Genomic DNA, 18,687 nt, shown 5'->3' with positions numbered 1-18,687 from the left:
TTATTGTCTGATACATGGAAGGATTTGTGTTAAAGGGAATAGTAATATGGTATAATAGTAGTAGTAGCAGCAGCAGTAGTAGTATAATCCCTGCTTTTTTAAAAAAAATTATTTTATATTGGAGTATAGTTGATTTACAGTGTTGTGTTAATTTCAGGTATATAGCAAAGTGATACAGTTATACGTATACATATATCCATCCTTTTTCAGATTCTTTTTCCATTTCGGTTATTACAGACTATTGAGTAAAGTTCCCTATGCTATACATTAGGTCTTTGTTGATTATCTATTTTTATATAGTAGTGTGTATATGTTAATCCTAAACTCTTAACTTATCCCTCTTCCCCACCTTTCCCCATTGGTAACCATAAGTTTGTTTTCTATTTCTGTGAGTCTGTGTCTGTTTTGTAAAAAAAGTTCATTTGTATTATTTTTTAGATTCAAATATAAGTGATATCATATGATATTTGTCTTTCTCTGACTTACTTCATTTAGTAATGGTAATCTCCAGCTCCACCCATGTTGCTGCAAATGGCATTATTTCATTCCTTTTAGTGGCTGAGTAATATTCCATTGTATACATATACCACATTTTCTTTATTCATCTGTTGATGGACATTTAGGTTGCTTCCCTTTCTTGGCTATAGAAAACAGTGCTGCAGTGAACATTGGGGTACATGTATCCTTTTGAACCATGGTTTTCTCCAGATATATGCCCAGGAGTGGGATTGCTGGATCATATGGTAGTTCTATTTTTAGTTTTTTAAGGGACCTCTGTACTGTTCTCCATACTGGCTGTACCATTTACATTCCCACCAACAGTGTATGAGGGTTCCCTTTTCTCCACACCCTCTCCAGCACTTATTGTTTGTAGGCTTTTTGATCATGGCCATTCTGACTGGTGTGAGGTGATACTTCATTGTAATTCTGATTTGCATTTTTCTAATAATTAGCCATGTTGAGCATCTTTTTTTCTTTTTTAATATTTATTTATTTATTTGACTGCATTGGGTCTTATTTGAGGCACATGGGATCTTCGTTGCCACTTGTGGGATCTTTAGTTGAGGCATGTGGGATCTAGTTCCCCAAACTGGGATAGAACCCGGGCCTCCTGCATTGGGAGCTTGGAGTCTTAGCCACTGGACCACCAGGGAAGTCCCTTGAGCGTCTTTTCATGTGCCTCTTGATCATCTGTGCATCTTCTTTGGAGAACTGTCTATTTAGATCTGCCTGTTTTTTCTTTTTCTTTTTCTTTTGGCAGCGCCATGCGGCTTGCAGGATCTTAGTTCCCCAAGCAGGGATCAGACCTGTGCCCCCTGCAATGCAAGTGCAGAGTCCTAACCACAGGACTGCCAGGGAATTCCTCTGCCCATTTTTTGATTGGGTTGTTTGTTTTTTAGATACTGAGCTGCATGGGCTGTTTATACATTTAGGAGATGAAGCCCTTGTCAGTTGCGTCATTTGCAAATATTTTCTCCCATCTGTAGGTTGTCTTTTTGTTTTGTTTATGGTTTCCTTTGCTGTGCAAAAGCTTTTAAATTTAATTAGGTCCCATTTGTTTAATTTTGCTTTTATTTTCATTACTCTAGGAGGTGGATCCAAAAAGATACTACTGCAATTTATGTGAAAGAGTGTTCTGCCTATGTTTTCCTCTAAGAGTTCTATAGTACCTGGTCTTACATTTAGATCTTAATCCATTTTGAGTGTATTTTTGTGTATTGTGTTTGAGAATGTTCTAATTTCATTCTTTTACATGTAGCTGTCCAGTTTTCCCAGCACCACTTATTGAAGACACTGTATAATCCCTGCTTTTGAATTGCTTGAAGTCTTGGGCAGGAACGCACTTAAAAAATAATAATTAATGATGCACAGTTGTAATTCATTGCCAAAGAATGGTCTGATATGTTAATATAATTAGAAAAATATGAGATGAGGGGTTGTTAGTAAACTTGGATTCTGGTCTTAGTTCTGTTAATAATTAGATTTGTGTGACTTCAGGCAAACTGCTTACATTTTGGTGAGTCAGATTCTTCACAAATAAAATAAGGAAGATGGACCAAATGAATTCCATTCTAACTTTAATACTCTCTGGATTTATATTCCTGTGTAACTTGCATTCAGAGGATGTGAGGGGTCTTTTTGAACAGGGACAGACAGGCATGACCTTACATATGAAATAATTTTTACTGAGCATTTGGTTGGGTAGAGAAAAGGATAAAGAAAATTTAAGAATGGAGAAATGTATACCCAAAGATGATTTAGGCCAGGAAAGTCTTTGATATATTGGGGGAACATAAAGTATAATATTTATGTGCACTCATGTGAGATCAGATTGATTTGGTAGTAAATGGCCCTAAATGGCAGTAGCTGCTGAGGAACGTATAGCCAGGGAGAGTGTTATCATGTGTTATTTTTAGTCAACCAATTTTAACTTCTTTCTCTAAACAAAAGCTGAATGTATAGATACTCTTTGGGAAGCTAGTTAGGGCTTCTTCTGACCTCTTCCTTTGAATAGCAGCTGAAGACAGATTCATTAGAGAAATCATGAGATGAAGGGATCAAGTCCTCAGCTTAGCTAGTGGCAGAGTCATCAATGTTTTATCAAGGGTCATGCTTTTATTTACTACCATCTAATCACTTATGAGGCATATTACTTAGAATTATTGCCATCGTATTTGTCATTTTGAGTAATATCATTAGGGACATCTGTGACCTATAAAATTTAAATTTTGTTTAGACGTGTTGCCTAATTGGGTGCGTCGTGTTAATTGGGATTTCCTTGAGACATAGCTGATTTAACTTTATAATATAGATAAAGAAGAAAGTTCTGAAACAAATAACGTATTAGCTCCTCTTTAGTTTTATTGGACTGAATTTGTGCAGAAAACTTTAAAAATTACTGCACAGTATATTAAAATAAAGTAGTAAAGAAATTTTTTTGAATAACCAGAGTATAAGGAAAGGCTGTGTTCTGAAAGTTGCCTTGTTAGTGTTGTTTGCTTTAGAATTTGGTGGTGTTATTTTTCATATAAATGACGGTCTCTGGCTGACATTTTCTGGTTTTTGTTACAAAAAAACAGTGTAGTAATTATTATGACATATGTATAGATTTTGAACCATTTTCAAGATTTGATTAGGTTTTCGTGCCCCAGCTTGGAAATCTAGCCATTGATTACCTTTTACCTTTTCCTGTGTCAAAAATGTGTTCTGTAGAGTATAGGAGGAAATAAATATGGGTCTTCTGCTGCCTAGTAGCACATCAGAAAAAATTGGGACTATGAGGGTGAAGTATGGAGCTGGGGTAAACTCTAAAGCAGCAGTTCTCAAAGAGTGGTCTGTGGTACCCTTGGGGTCTGTGAGTCAAAACCTATTTTTCATAATAATACTAAGGTGTTCTTTGCCTTTTTACACTGTGTTGACATTTGCATTGATGATGCAAAAGCAGTGGTGGGTAAAACTGACTGTACTTTAATACAACTCATTCAAGGCAATAGCTATGTTCTTGTAGTTTTTTTTTAAAAGCCAGTTTCACTTAACGTGGCCGCTGAGCCTGCACGTCCGGAGCCTGTGCTCCGCGACGGGAGAGGCCACAACAGTGAGAGGCCCGCGTACCGCAAAAAAAAAAAAAAAAAAAGAATGTACTTGAAACAATAAAATTACTAATCTTATTATATCTCTACTTCTGAGTTTACTTTTAAAGTATTTTGTATAGCAAAATGGGAAGTACTCATAAGGTACTTATGAAGTATGAAATGGTTGTCTTACAGAAAACCACTTATATGATTGAGCTTAAAAAGGCCCCATTTCCTGGAACACCATTTTTATTTGAAAGAACGACTGGCCCACTGAACAACTCTGGTTGTTCAGACTTAGGTATTTGGCAGACATTTTCTCGAAAATGAATGAAGTGACAGAATTTGTTGTTAATTGATAATTTAAATTTTCAAATGAAAATTAGAGTTTTAGAAAACTTGTATTCACTTTCTTGAGTTTGACAGGTTCCCAATACCTAGACTTTTCTGATGAGATCAGTGGTGATATTAAATGAATGTGATTTTATTTTTATTGTATAATGAAGTGTCAACATTGGAATATCTTAATAATTGAGTGAGCCAGTACTTTCCAGATAATCAATTCATGACATTACAAAATTCATTCATGGGTAAAAGATCCATTCAGAGTGCAAGAGAAATCAATGGATTTAATGTAACAGAGTACAAAAAAATTATTGCTGTGGTTTCAGAGTCCATAGCTAACCTTATGAAGGTTGAGTTTGGTGTAGTATCAAAAAAGAATATCCACAATTATCTGAAAGCTATTTTAAAAAGCTATCCCTTTTCCAGCTACATATCTGTGTAAGACCAGATTTTCTTCATATACTTCAAGCAAAACATAACACAGTAAATTGAATGCAGAAGCAGATATGAGAATCCAACTGTCTTCTACTAAGCCAGACATTTAAAAGATATGCAGAAAAGTAAACTAATGCCACTCTTGTCACTATATTCTGTTTTGTAAAATGTTATTTTTCATAAAAATGTTATTTATGAATAACATTGTAATGTAATGGGTTTAATGAAGTAAATACTTAAGTAACTTATTTTAATTTCTTATAGTGAATATAGAATGCACGTAAACAAAAATTGAGATCCTCAGTAATTTTTTTTTTTTTTTTTTTTTTTTCTTTTTGTGGTATGCGGGCCTCTCACTGTTGTGGCCTCTCCCGTTGCGGAGCACAGGCTCCGGACGCGCAGGCCCAGCGGCCACGGCTCACGGGCCCAGCCGCTCCGCGGCATATGGGATCCTCCCAGACCGGGGCACGAACCCGTATCCCCTGCATCGGCAGGCGGACTCTCAACCACTGCGCCACCAGGGAGGCCCCTCAGTAATTTTTAAGAGTGTGAAGTGGTCTTGAGGCCAAAATGTTTTGCGAACTGCTGCTTTGAAGAAACAAAGTGGCTTTTAATATGCATGTGTTGAGAACAACTGTTGATAAAGGGCATAACCTAACTTAAATATGTATGTGCTGGTCTTTCCCAGTAGTTTATGAACTCTTGGAGAAGAATTAAGTCCTCTTTTCTCCAACTTCTAGCATAGAATCTTATAAATAATAATATCATTATAGTAATAGTAGCAGCCTTCAATTATTAACTCATTTAATCTTTATGAGGTAAATATTATTAATTCCTATTTTAAATTCAGATATAATTCACATAGCTGAAATTTAACAGTTCAGTGGTTTTAATATATTCACAAGGTTGTGCAACTGTTACCAATGTCTAATTCCAGAATATTTTCATTCCCCCAAAGTCATATCCCATTCCCCTCACTGTCTAGCAACCACCTACTATTCTTCAGGTACTAGCATTCAGACTAAATAAAAATCTTTTAAATTATTATTAATTTTATCTTACAACAGTTGCATTCTTTTCATTGTACATATACAAAGTTTTGTTCACTTACATGTATTAAATAATGTTACAATCAAATCAGGATCTAATTAACAATCAAAATCTTGTTTAGTGAGGTATTATTTCCTAACATATATACTTTTGTATCAGAGCTCATCTATAAGTTAGGCATCCCCTCTCCTTCACTGCTGATTTTAAATGTGTGTAATCTACTTTTTTTTAAGACATAAAATAGATATGTGTACATATATATAAACAAGGTTGACATTTCTGCTGAATTAGCCATGTGGATAAGGAGGGTAACTTGACGGCCTGGACAGGGCATCACAGGATGACAGAACCTTGGGATTTGGCCAAACTCTGGATTTACTTTTGTCAGTGTTCCCAGACTTGAAGGGACTAACATATGTAGTTAGATGGTCAGATTTTCAGAGAAACCAAATATTGTATCAGTGGCACGTTCCTATCCTTTACGAAAGTTCATATTGAGGTTAAGTTGTAATGACAAAGCTAGCAAGCATGGAATCAGTTTGGAGGCTATTGGTTTATATTTTTAGTAGCAAGCATCCTATCTCTGCTCTAGAAGTAGACCTATCAGAGACATATATCCTATTATTGGCTGGTCAGGACATAGTCTTGTCTTCCTCTTCAAATTATTTTTTTAAGACTCTATGTTGTCTGTTCATTGGAACATTTACTCTTAGAATCAGTTGAATAGGTGGATATACTCTGATATGTTAGTGTCATCTTGCTTCCCCAAAATTATCATAGTCCTCTTAATGGGATATGACTTTTCAAAGGTTCCCTCAGCTAGCCATTTACCAACTTTGTCAGGGGAGATTGCCTATATTGCAACTAATTTCATCTCTTAAGTTTTACAGCTTTAAATGGGTAACATTTTCTAATTTGAAGTTGGGGAGGTAATTAATACTATTTTGTGCTTGTCCATACTATTTTTTACCTTGTTGTTAACTGTATGTTTTTGCCTTTCTGTTTCAGGCCATATCGTAATTCTGAATCATGTCTGATAACGGAGAACTGGAAGACAAGCCTCCAGCACCCCCTGTGCGAATGAGCAGTACCATTTTTAGCACTGGAGGCAAAGACCCTTTGTCAGCCAATCACAGTTTAAAACCTTTGCCCTCTGTTCCAGAGGAAAAAAAGCCCAGGAATAAAATCATCTCTATATTCTCAAGCACAGAGAAAGGTAAATAGCTACTGTGGTTTCAAGAGTCACAGTTATTATTTTATGTTATTGGTTTTGATATCTTTTTAATTAAAGTATAATAAGCTGATATCTTTTGGTGAGAACAGTAAACATACAATTGATGGTGGTATATAGGCACTATTAGAAAGGCTAGTTTGGAAATTCCCTGGTGGTCCAGTGGTTAGGACTCTGTCCTTTCACTGCTGAGGGTGCGGATTCAGTCCCTGGTGGGAACTGAGATCCCGCAAGCCGTGCGGTGCAGCCAACAAAAGAAAAAAATAGGAAGGCTAGTTTATTTTAAACTGTAATGGAAAAGAATAAAACAAAAGTTGTTGCTCATTCTATTTGTTATGTCCAGTGAATTTCTGTACTCCCCTCCTTCATTTTCTAAGGCTTGGGCCACAGTTCATGGCTTCCTAACATTAATGAGATTCGTGATATTTGAGAAAGACTTGCTATTAGAAGAATGGAAGTATAAAGTCTGCAGTCTCCTGTCTGAAATCTCAGGAGCCAACTGTGGCTTGGAATTAAGAGTTTTTCTGACTTTTGAGTAGTAGTAATGCTGTCTTTTTATCATGTATTCTATAATACCTCAAATTCATCTGAGGCAACACTCAGTAGTCAACACATAAATGGATCTTCCATAAACAAGAGTCTAGTCCAGTGTTTCTCAGCCTCAGTAAGATAGACATTTGGGGGCCAAATAATGCCTTGTTGCAGGGATCTGTCCTGTGCACTATAGGATGTTAAGCACCATTTCTAGCTTTTACCTGCTAGATGTTAGTAAGTAGCACCTCCTACCCAGTTGTGACACCTGAAAATGTCTCCAGACATTGCCAGATTCCCCTGTGGGGCAAATTGCCTCCAGTTAAGAACCACTGGTCTAGTCACACAAAGTAGAATAAAGACTATAAATAGTCTCACATAAGTTGAATTCACTAAATTTGTTTTGGTGCCAAACCTAAAGAAATAACTTTTGGTTTTCAGAGCTTTATGGATTTTAGAATTGGATAAGGGATTACGGACTGTAATGGATTTTAGAATAAAAGGGATTAGTTTGTTTTATTATATTAAGCATGACAGTATGGCTCTGACGGCTAGTACTAGATGTAAGTAGAGGTAAAGATATTTTTCCGCTTATATATGTCTAAGTTTACATGGAGAGGTAAACCCTAGAGGAAGAAAACAGTGCTTTGTACATAATAATAAATACACATTCAATTTGAGAGTTGAAAATACATAATCAATGAAAATTGGAATGAGGTAATATAGTTAATAGAGAATCAAGTCTTAGAGAATTTAGATATGCCAGCAGGATGTAACCATTGAGCAGTTCAAAAACTGTTCATTTTGGTGTATATCTCTTATTTCTAATTTTCCTCTTATTTTTAAGATTTCATGTGAGGTTGTAACTGAAAAGCCTCATGAATATATGTTTTTTTTTTTTTTTTTAAATTTATTTATTTATTTATTTTTGGTTGTGTTGGGTCTTCGAATGTGTGCAAGGGCTTTCTCAAGTTGCAGCAAGCGGGGGCCACTCTTGAATATATGTTTTTTAAGTTTATTTAACAGAAGTGGTAGCATGTGTATTTGACATGTTTGGGAATGAAAAGTGTATCTACTTAGATTGGATTAAATAAAAGATAAAGGGGGAAATCAGGAAATGAACCAAAAAGTATGCATGGGAAGGAGGCAGAAAAAGTGGATGTGTTGGAGAGCACTAAATTGTAATCTTCCATAGTTGTAAATCAGTGTATTTAAAGTAAGAAAACCTAAAAATGGCAGTGTAAACACAGTATTTATAATTGCGGAGGTTAGAAAAAAATTTATGGTGGTTAGTACCAGAAGAAATTGCTCAAAGGGTTGATATTACTTGCCTATGGAGAGCAGAATGCAAAATTGGGGTAGGAGAATGCTCAAGATAGGATAAAAACATGTACTTGGGGACAGCCTTGGAAAGGGGAAGAGAGGAGCACTAAATGAGGGAGAAAGTGTGGACAGTCCAGCACTTTGGGTAAATGGTAGGGTGGTGGGGTTTGTGAGCAAATTGAACACGCATTTACATAAATGTAGCAGAGCATGCCTATCTCTCTGATCACACTGAGAATCTTCCAGTTTTACCCTCCTTCATTAACTCCCCTTTCTTTTCTTTTCTCCTAGAAATATTAATACTTACCAGTGGTAACTAATTCAAGGTCCCCCGCTAACAAAGGGAGGGTGAGGGTACCTGGGGGTCCTAGGGAAGGCTCTGATTGCCTTCAGGTTTATCAGCTTTTGAGGTCTGTAATTAACATCCATTCAATTTTTTTTGGTGATTTCTGAAGTCTTTTGTTTTCTTGTGCTTATTATATTCAAGATTTAATAACTTTTTAGTGCTAATCTTAAAACTTTACAAGCTCTTTAAAAAAAAAAAAAAGCTGGGCTTCCCTGGTGGCGCAGTGGTTGAGAGTCCACCTGCCGATGCAGGGGACACGGGTTCGTGCCCCGGTCCGGGAGGATCCCACATGCTGTGGAGCGGCTGGGCCCGTGAGCCATGGCCGCTGAGCCTGCGCGTCTGGAGCCTTTGCTCCGCAACGGGAGAGGCCACAACAGTGAGAGGCCCGCGTACCGCAAAAAAAAAAAAAAAAAAAAAAAAAAAAAAGCTTTGCCTTTCTTATCCAATTTCTTTTTTCCTTTCTCTAAAAAATAGAAAATGTCAAACTATACAAAGTGTAACAGTCTAATGAACCTTGTAACCCAGCTTCAACAATCATCATTCTTTCTCCACTTACTTTTTTGGTTAAAATTACATATATTGAAATGCATGAAAATTAACTACGGTTTTGACAAATGGACAGACCTGTGTAAGCCATAGTCATTATCCCCCTATCACATTATGTACCACTTCCATCTCCCTGGAAAACTCTTTCACATTGTGTCCCAAACAGTCTACTCCTCCCCCACCTTTGGGAAACTTTTGTCTGATTTTTCACCTTTGATCAGTTCAGCCTGTTTTAGAACTTTACATAAATAGAATTTTGCTTTAAGTTTTTAGTTTTGTGGTGACATCATACACAAAAGAGTATAATATACATAATGTATATATTTTAATAAACACCCTTGTACCCACCACCCAACATAGAATTTTACCAGTATGCCCTGAAGTCCCCATCGGCCACACCCCATCCTACCCCTCCTCTTCCTCCTTCTCCTCCCCCGACAATATCTACCATCCTGAATTTTGCATTTTTTATTTCTTGCTTTTTATTATAATCTTATGACATAATATCCCCAAATAATATATGGTTTGGGTTTGCCTATTTGGGAACATTTTATAAATGGAATCATACTACACTATATGCATATTTTCAGGATGTATATTTTCACTCAACCTCATGTTTTTGAGATTTATGTTGATATATATAGCTGTAGTTCTTTTTTACTGCTAATGTTGATATATGTAGCTGTAGTACATTTTCATTGCTGTATACTAGTACACTGTATAAATAGATGGCAGTTTATTTACCTGGTCTCCGATCTATAGACATTTGGATTATTTTCATGAACAATGCTACTATGGGTAATTTTGAACATATCTCTAGGTGGACATGTGGAAGTATTTTTCTAGGGCAATGCTTTTGAGACATCAGGTCGTTTTGATTCTAATTGCTTATTAGAATCTCTTGGGAAGCTTAATTAAATAAATCTGTGTCCAAGCTCCATCACAGGCCAATTGAATCAGTCTTCAGGAGCTTACCTGGGCATCAGTTTTAGTTTTGCTTTTAATTTTTTTAATACCTCAGGGGATTCTAATGTGCATATAATATTAAGAACCACTGCAGCAGTGAGTTATGAAATCTATATAGTGGATGACACTAAATGAAATGGAGTATAAATAGAGTTATTGCACACAGTATAAATAGAGTTATTACAAAAGTTTCATGAAACTTTTATTTCAGTTGTGTGTGTGTCAGGATGTAAAATGTATTGATGTGGGTCCTGGCCAAAGATTAAAAGGTTGCTCTCAGTTATATACTTGGAGTAAAATTGCTGGGTTACAGGGTATTCCCATGTTTGACTTGACTAGGTTTATCAAATTACTTTCTAAAGTTTTTTTTTTAATGTTCATTCTCACCCACAGAACACAAATGTTTTATTGCTGAACATCCTTGCCAATTCTTGTATTATGGGATTTTAATTTTTGCCAATTTGGGAGGTGTGAAATGGTATCTCATTGTGGTTTTAATTTGGATTTCCCTGATGACTTGGGAAATTGAGTGTCTTTCCATATATTAATTTACTATTCATTTGTGTTTTCTGTGACATACCTGTTTTTTAGTCCAGTTTTCTGTTGAGTTCTTTTTCCTTAAACATTCCTTATAGTCTATATACTAATCCTTTGTCAGCTATGTGTTATTAAATATAGATTTCCAGGTGGCAGTATGCTTTTTCACCCTTTCAGTGGTATCTTTTGATGAATAGAAGTTATTAATTTTGGTGTAGTTGAATTGATCAGTTTCTTTCCTTTATGTAAAGTTTGAGCTTTTTGTGTTTTAAGAACTTTTTGCCAAACTAGAGGTGATATTTTCTTAGGTTTTTCTAAAAGTTTTATAATTTGGCTTTTACAGTTTAAACCTTTGAACTATCTGGATTTGGTTTTTGTGTATTTGTAAAGAGAGATTCATTTTCACTTTTTTTTTTAAACCAGTGTCCCAGACCATTTATTGAAACTTTTATCATTTCCCCACTAACCTACAGTATTAGCCATTATCCATCAGGTTTCCATGTATGCCAGGATCTGTTTCTGTGTTTTCTCTTTTATTGCATTGGCTCATTTCTCTGTACCTACACTAATACAAGACTGCCTTAATTGTTTTAGCTTATAATTCTTAATACTGATAGAGCAAATCTGGTACCATGTGGTTCTTCAGGATCTTTTGACCCGTTGCTCTTTTGTATAAATTTTGGACTTTGCTTATCATGTACTTTTTTTAAAAAAACTGTTGATGCTTTGATCAGAATTGCCTTGAATTTGTAGGGCAAGTTGGGGAGAACTGCATTCAGCTTTGTAGTTGAGAGTAGAACATCTGCAGAGTCTCTGTCATCTACTTGGAGGGAGATATTTAGGAGTGCATAATTTTCACTTAGACTGAGAGAGAAGAAGATGTTTGGAGGGTGGGGTGCTCTTTGATTCCTCCTGTTCCTGGGGCTCTTCTCCCTTTCCAACCCAACCTCCCACACTTAAAGTTCCTTTCTGGGAGCTAACACCTCTGACAGGGCCTGAACCATGAGGGTTAGGAATGTGAATGTGTATGCACATTCATGCTTGTATGAATACAGAAATCCATCTGCAATTTCATTCTCCTGTCTACATCCTGAGCTGCTGTTTCTCTCTCTAGTTTTATCCTAATTGCTTTTCATCTTTGGGCATTCCTCACAGATTTTGTTCCATGGTGAATAAAGAGGTTTGGTGTAGAAGGGGAGAGCTACAATATGTGCTTGGTCTATCACCTTTAAACAGAAGGATAAAAGGGAAAAAATTGTATTTTTATTTAAAAAAATTACAGTGACCCTAAGATCTTTGCCAACTCTAATGTAAAGCCTCATCTAGAGATATTAATTTTGTTCTGCTCAAATTTACATCCCTTATTGCTATCCTTATTACTAAACAGACAGCTAATATTTTCATTAAAAAAAAAAGACTCCAGAGTATCTTCAGTTATTCATTATTGGTTTTCATGTCACTGCAAAAATTAAGAACATTAGAAATTGTACCTTTTATAACAACTTGACTGAACAAATCTTTTTCATATCCCTGCTAATTATGTATCTTTTGCACTCTGTGAGTCATCAGAGATTCCATGATCAGCAAGGCAGATGATATCCCTGCCCTCATGCACTAATAAAAGACTGCAACATATAATTACAAACTGTGAAAAATGATAATAGGGATAGAGTAAGATGTCTGTAATATCTGGGAAGGCTTCCTAAAGAAGGGATATTAGAGCTGAAGGATGAGTAAGTGAAAATAGGAGGATTTTGACAGTTAAAAAGTATGTTCTGTGCCTAGAAAAGAGTTTCAGTGGCCCAGGTACGGGAGGGATCGTAGCACATTCGTGGAGCTGAGTATGGTCAAGTGTGGTGTGAAAGCAGAGAAGAGAGAATAATAGAGAGAATAATGGCTGACATGGCTTGAATTAGATGCCTACCTTGGACCAGTCATCTGTAATCAGGGTCATATAAGAAAATGGCAGGCTTCCCTGGTGGCTCAGTGGTTGAGAGTCCGCCTGCCGATGCAGGGGACATGGTTTCGTGCCCCGATCTGGGAAGATCCCACATGCCGCGGAGCGGCTAGGCCCGTGAGCCATGGTCGCTGAGCCTGTGCGTCTGGAGCCTGTGCTCCGCAACGGGAGAGGCCACAACAGTGAGAGGCCCGTGTACCACAAAAAAAAAAAAAAAAAAGAAGAAAGAAAATTGCATCTTTCCCAACTATGTACATATCAGAAGTGGATACTGAGCAGATTTTATAAAAAGAAGAAACAAATACTTCTTTATAGTGCATGAAATTGTATGTTTTTCTGTCAGCAGTTCAGAGCCGTATAAAGAGTCGTCAACTACTAGTTTATAGTTGGTTAATAAATATTTCCTCCTGTATGCAGCATACCAAGTTAGAAGTCAAGGGACATAATAGAGAAAGTAGAGGGCATGACTTCAGGTTATTCACAGTCTAATGGAATATGAAAGATTGTTTATGAGAGATGTAAGTGTGCATTTCAGTAAAGGTAGCCAAGTTTATATTAGGCTTATCAGTTGCATTTCCCTCTGCTCCTTTCCATGACCAATGTGTGCTGCCCTCCTACCATAGCCTATTAGGAGAATCTAATGGTTAAACATGCCTCTATTTACTCTCCCTCCCCAGACACAACCAAAGTAACAGTAAAAAAAGAATTATTTTTTCTATCACAAGGACAAAGAGAGCGGGAGAGGAGACAGTAGTATACAGGAGATTTCAATACATATTTGGAAGAGTGAAGTGGTGGAGGATGGTAACTGACTAAGCAGAACAGAGGAAGACATATCCTAAGTGTTTACAGAGGGGAATGTTTATGAGAAGTGACCAACTTCCCTTGTAAAAATCTCAGAGGCTCAGGATTTAGAGGTACACAAGTGTGTGTGTGTGTGTGTGTGTGTGTGTGTGTGTGGTTGTGTGTAATACATAGGCTGCAAAGGGGGAATTAGTTGAATATTTATATAGGATGTGTTGAAGGCCCTCAGGGCCCCTCCTTTATCCCATAGGCATGCAAATATAACTCCATCCTCTGGGAGAACAAAAGAACAAAAAGATATTTATATTTATTTGAGGAGAATTAAATCTGAGAGTCTCCTTATTCTTTTTTTTTTTAGCATTTTTTTAATTAGTTTCTGCAGACTAATGTAAGTATAACAAGTCTCTAAAGGAGGGGAAGAAGAGACATTTAGAAAACAATACTTACAATAAGGACCTACTGTATAGCACAGGGAACTCTACTCAGTACTCTGTAATGACCTATATGGGAAAAGAATCTAAAAAAGAGTGGATACATGTATATGTATAACTGATTCACTTTGCTGTACACCTGAAACTAACATAACATTGTAAATCAGCTATACTCCAATAAAAATTATTTTAAAAAACACAAATAGAAAACTTTAAACAATGGCTGATTTTTTTTCTCCCAAATTTAATGGAAACTATAAACCCACAGATTCAAGAAGTTCAGTGGATTCTGAGCACAGGAAACATGATGAAAACTGCACAAAAGCACATAATCATTGTTTAAAACCAATGATAGAAAAATCTTAAAAACATCCAGACCTTAGGCTCAATTTTCTTTTTAATTTTTAAATTTTTTATTTTTATTTTATTTTATTTATTTATTTTTTGTCTGTGTTGGGTCTTTGCTGCTGCGCACGGGCTTTCTCTAGTTGTGCCGAGCAAGGGCTACTCGTCGTTGTGGTGTGCGGGCTTCTCATTGCGGTGGCTTCTCTTGTGGAGCATGGGCTCTAGGCCCACGAGCTTCAGTATTCAGTAGTTGCAGCACGCAGGCTCAGTAGTTGTGGCTTGTGGGCTCTAGAGCACAAGGTCAGTAGTTGTGGCGCACAGGCTTAGTTGCTCTGCAGCATGTGTGATCTTCCCGTACCAGGGATCGAACCCACGTCCCCTACATTGGCAGGTGGATTCTTAACCACTGCGCCACCAGGGAAGTCCATAGGCTCAATTTTCTGTGAACCTAAAACTGCTCTAAAAAAGTCTGTTTAAAAAAAAAAGCTGTCAGGCTTCCCTGGTGGCGCAGTGGTTGAGAGTCCGCCTGCCGATGCAGGGGACACAGGTTCGTGCCCCAGTCCGGGAAGATCCCACATGCCGCGGAGCGGCTAGGCCCGTGAGCCATGGCCGCTGAGCCTGCGTGTCCAGAGCCTGTGCTCTGCAATGGGAGAGGTTGCAACAGTGAGAGGCCCGCGTACCACAAAAAAAAAAAAAAAAAAAAAGGCTGTCAGAAAGAAAAGACACATATAGAAGGGGAAAAAAAGGTGATTATAAAAAAAAATACATAGATAATCAAAAAGAAGAAAAAAGAAAGTGGGAACAAAGAATACATAGAGATGATTGTAAAACAAATGAAAGAATGGCGGGTTTAAACCTAACTATAGCAATCACATTAAATGTTACTGATCTAGACACCCTGTTTATTAAAAGGCAGAGATTAACAGATTGCTAAAGCAGACCTAAATTTATATGCAATCTATAAGAAACCCACTTTAAAAATATAAAGCCACAAAATAGGTTAAAATAAAATAATTTTTTTAAAGTATGCTAACAGTGGGACTTCCCTGGTGGCGCAGTGGATAAGACTCCACACTCCCCAATGCAGGGGGCCAGGGTTTGATCCCTGGTCAGGGAACTAGATCCCACATGCATGCCGCAACTAAGAGTTCACATGACACAGCTAAGGAGGCCACGTGCCGCATATAAGGAGCTGGCAAGCTGCAACTAAGACCCGGTGCAACCAAATAAATAAATAATTTGTAAAAAAGACTGTGAACAGCTTCAAAAAAAAAAAGAGCACTGGTGCTTTAAAAAATAATAAAGTATGCTAACAATGAAAACAAGCTGGATGGGCTTTGTTAATATCAGACAAAGTAGATTTTAGAGCAAGAAATATTCCTCTAGTTAAGGGATAAGGAATAATTTATTTTATAATGATAATAGGGTCTATTAATCAATATGGTGTAATAGAGCTAAACATTTATGCACTTAATAGCAGAGCTTCAAAATACATGAAACAGGGCTTCCCTGGTGGCGCAGTGGTTGAGAGTCCGCCTGCAGATGCAGGGGACAAGGGTTCAAGCCCCGGTCTGGGGAGATCCCACATGCTGCGGAGCGGCTGGGCCCGTGAGCCATGGCCACTGAGCCTGCACATCCGGAGCCTGTGCTCCGCAACGGGAGAGGCCACAACAGTGAGAGGCCCGCGTACCACACACACACACACAAAATACATGAAACAAGAAACAGATTTCAAGAAGAAATAGACAAGCACAGTTATAGTTGCAAATTCCAGTACACTTTCACAATAATTGGTAGAACAAGTAGATGGAAAATTGCTACAACTATCAGCCAACTTGACCAACTGACCTTTATAGAATATTCCATTCTTTTTAAGTGAACATGGAACATTTACAAAGATGTATTCTGTGGCCATTTTTTAAAGTCTCGATAAATTTAGGAAGATTCAAATCACAAAGTATATTCTGTGACCACAGTGTAATTAAGTTAGAAATCAGTAGCAGAAAGATCCCTGGAAATATTTGGAAAGTAAATAAAAACACTTCCAAATAAATGAAGAAATTAAAAGAATATTTAGGAAATACATTAAACTGAATGAAAATGAAAATTCAAGACATCTATATCTGCATGATGCTGCTAAAGCAGTACTTAGAGGAAATTTATAGTATTTAAAACATCCATATTAGAAAAGAAAAGAAAGATTTCAAATCAGTGATTTCAGCTAAGCCATTTTAATAAACTAGAAGGGAAGAACAGGTGAGATCCAGAGTAAGTAGATGAAAAGAAATAATAAAAGTCAAAGCAGAAATCAGTGAAATAAAAAAAATACAGAAAAATCAATAAAGTAAAAAGTTAATTCATTGAGAATACCAATAAAATAGGTGAACCTTTAGCAAGACTGACAGGGTAGTCGGGAGGCAGAAAAGACACAAATTATCAATATTGAGAATGACAGAGATGGTATCTCTGTACATTTTACAGACATTAAAAAGAAGGTAGTATTATGAACAAATATATACAAATAAAATTCAACACATTAAAGTGAAAAAATTTCTTGAAAGACACAAGTTTTCAAAGCTCACTCAAAAAAAAATGTAACCTGAAAACCCTATTTTTCTTAGGAAAATTTAGTTTATAGTTACTAGCCTTCCCACAAAGACTCAGATGGCTCCATTGGTGAATTTTACCAAGCATTTGATGTAGAAACATTACCAGTTCTACACAAACTTCTAGAAAATTGAATAGGAAGGAATACTTCCCAAATCATTTTATGAGACCAGCATTACTCATACCCCAACCAAAGACATTACAAGAAAAGAAAGCTGCACACCAATATCCTTCATTAACATAGATGCAAAATCTTAGCAAGATTTTAGTAATTACAACCCAACAGTATACAAAAAGAGTAACACATCATGACCAAGTGGATTTCATTTCAGTAATGCAGGTTGGTGTAACATTTGGAAATCAATCAGTGTAATTTACTATATTAACAAAATTTAAAAGGTGAACCATATGTTCATCTCCATAGATGTAGAAAAAGCATTTGATGAAATCCAATATTCATTTCTGATCAAAGCATTCAGCAGATTTGAAATAGAAGGAAATACCTTTAACATCTTTGAAAAACTTACCCCTGGTATCAAACTTGTTGGAGAAAAAATGGCTTTTCCTACTTAGATTAGGAAAAATACAAAGATTTCCCTTTCACCACTTTTATTCAACAGTGTGCTAGAGGTTCTAGCCAGTGCAGCAAGGCAAGAAAAATAAATGAAAGGAATCCGGAGTGGGAAGGAAGAAGTAAAGCTGTCTTTATTCACCAGCAACATAATTGAAATTTTATAGGAAATTCTGTGATAGCTACAAAATGCTACTGGAACAAAAAGTAAGGCTTAATAGTAAGGTTTCAGGATATAAGATCAGTATTTAAGAATCAGTTGTGTTTCTCTATGCCATCAATGAACAATTGAAAATTGAAATTTAAAAAGCTGTACCATTTGCAGTAGCATCAGACCTTTTGAAATACTGTGGCAGAAATCAGACAAAAGCAGTAACAGATCTGTACAATGATAACTATAAAACATTGCTGAGAGAAATGAAAGAAGACCTAAATAAGTGGAGAGAGTCACTATTTTCATGGATTAGAAGACACAATATTGTTAACAAATCAGTTCTCCCTAAAATGATCTATAAATGCAGTGCAGTCCAAATCAAAATCCCAGCAGGCTTTTTTTTGGAAACGATCAAGATTATTCTAAAATTCACATGGAAATGCAAATGACCTAGAATACAGCCAAACAATTTTTTAAAAGAAAAGGTCGGGGACTTCCCTGGTGGTCCAGTGGTAAAGAATCTGCCATCCGATGCAGGGACGTGGGTTTGATCCCTGGTTGGGGAACTAAGATCCCACATGCCACAGGGTAACTAAGCCTGTGCACCACAACTACTGAGCTCGTGCACCTCAACCAGAGAGCCAATGTGCTGCAAACTACAGAGCCCACGCACACTGGAGCCCGCATGCCCTGGAGCCTGCACGCCACAACTAGAGAGAAAAAACCCGCACACCACAACTAGAGAGAAGCCCGAGTGCCACAACTGGGGAGAAGCCCGCACACCACAACGAAAGATCCCGCATGCTGCAACTAAGACCCGATGCAGCTGAAAAAAGTAAAGAAAATAAATTTAAAAAAAAATAAAAAATATATGTATAAAACAAGAAAAACTTGTGAATTCTTTAAAAAAAATAAATAAAAAGAAAAAAAGAAAGA

At 36.8% G+C, this 18,687-nt stretch overlaps 1 protein-coding gene across 2 annotated transcripts in view; it reads left to right on the top strand.

Annotated features, from left to right (window-relative positions):
* Positions 1-18,687, top strand: part of PAK2 (p21 (RAC1) activated kinase 2) — an 85,004-nt gene that overhangs the window by 40,381 nt on the left and 25,936 nt on the right. For both annotated transcript variants that reach the window (XM_081234790.1, XM_081234789.1), the window contains exon 2: positions 6,411-6,618. In XM_081234790.1, the coding sequence (XP_081090916.1) occupies positions 6,432-6,618 (187 nt within the window). In that variant the 5' untranslated portion in view covers positions 6,411-6,431. The remainder of the gene's footprint in view (positions 1-6,410; positions 6,619-18,687) is intronic.

This window comes from Mesoplodon bidens (genome assembly GCF_964165515.1).
Source record: "Mesoplodon bidens genome assembly, chromosome: 5".
Taxonomy (NCBI): Eukaryota; Metazoa; Chordata; class Mammalia; order Artiodactyla; family Ziphiidae; genus Mesoplodon; species Mesoplodon bidens.
This window is presented reverse-complemented; position numbering and strand designations above follow the sequence as displayed.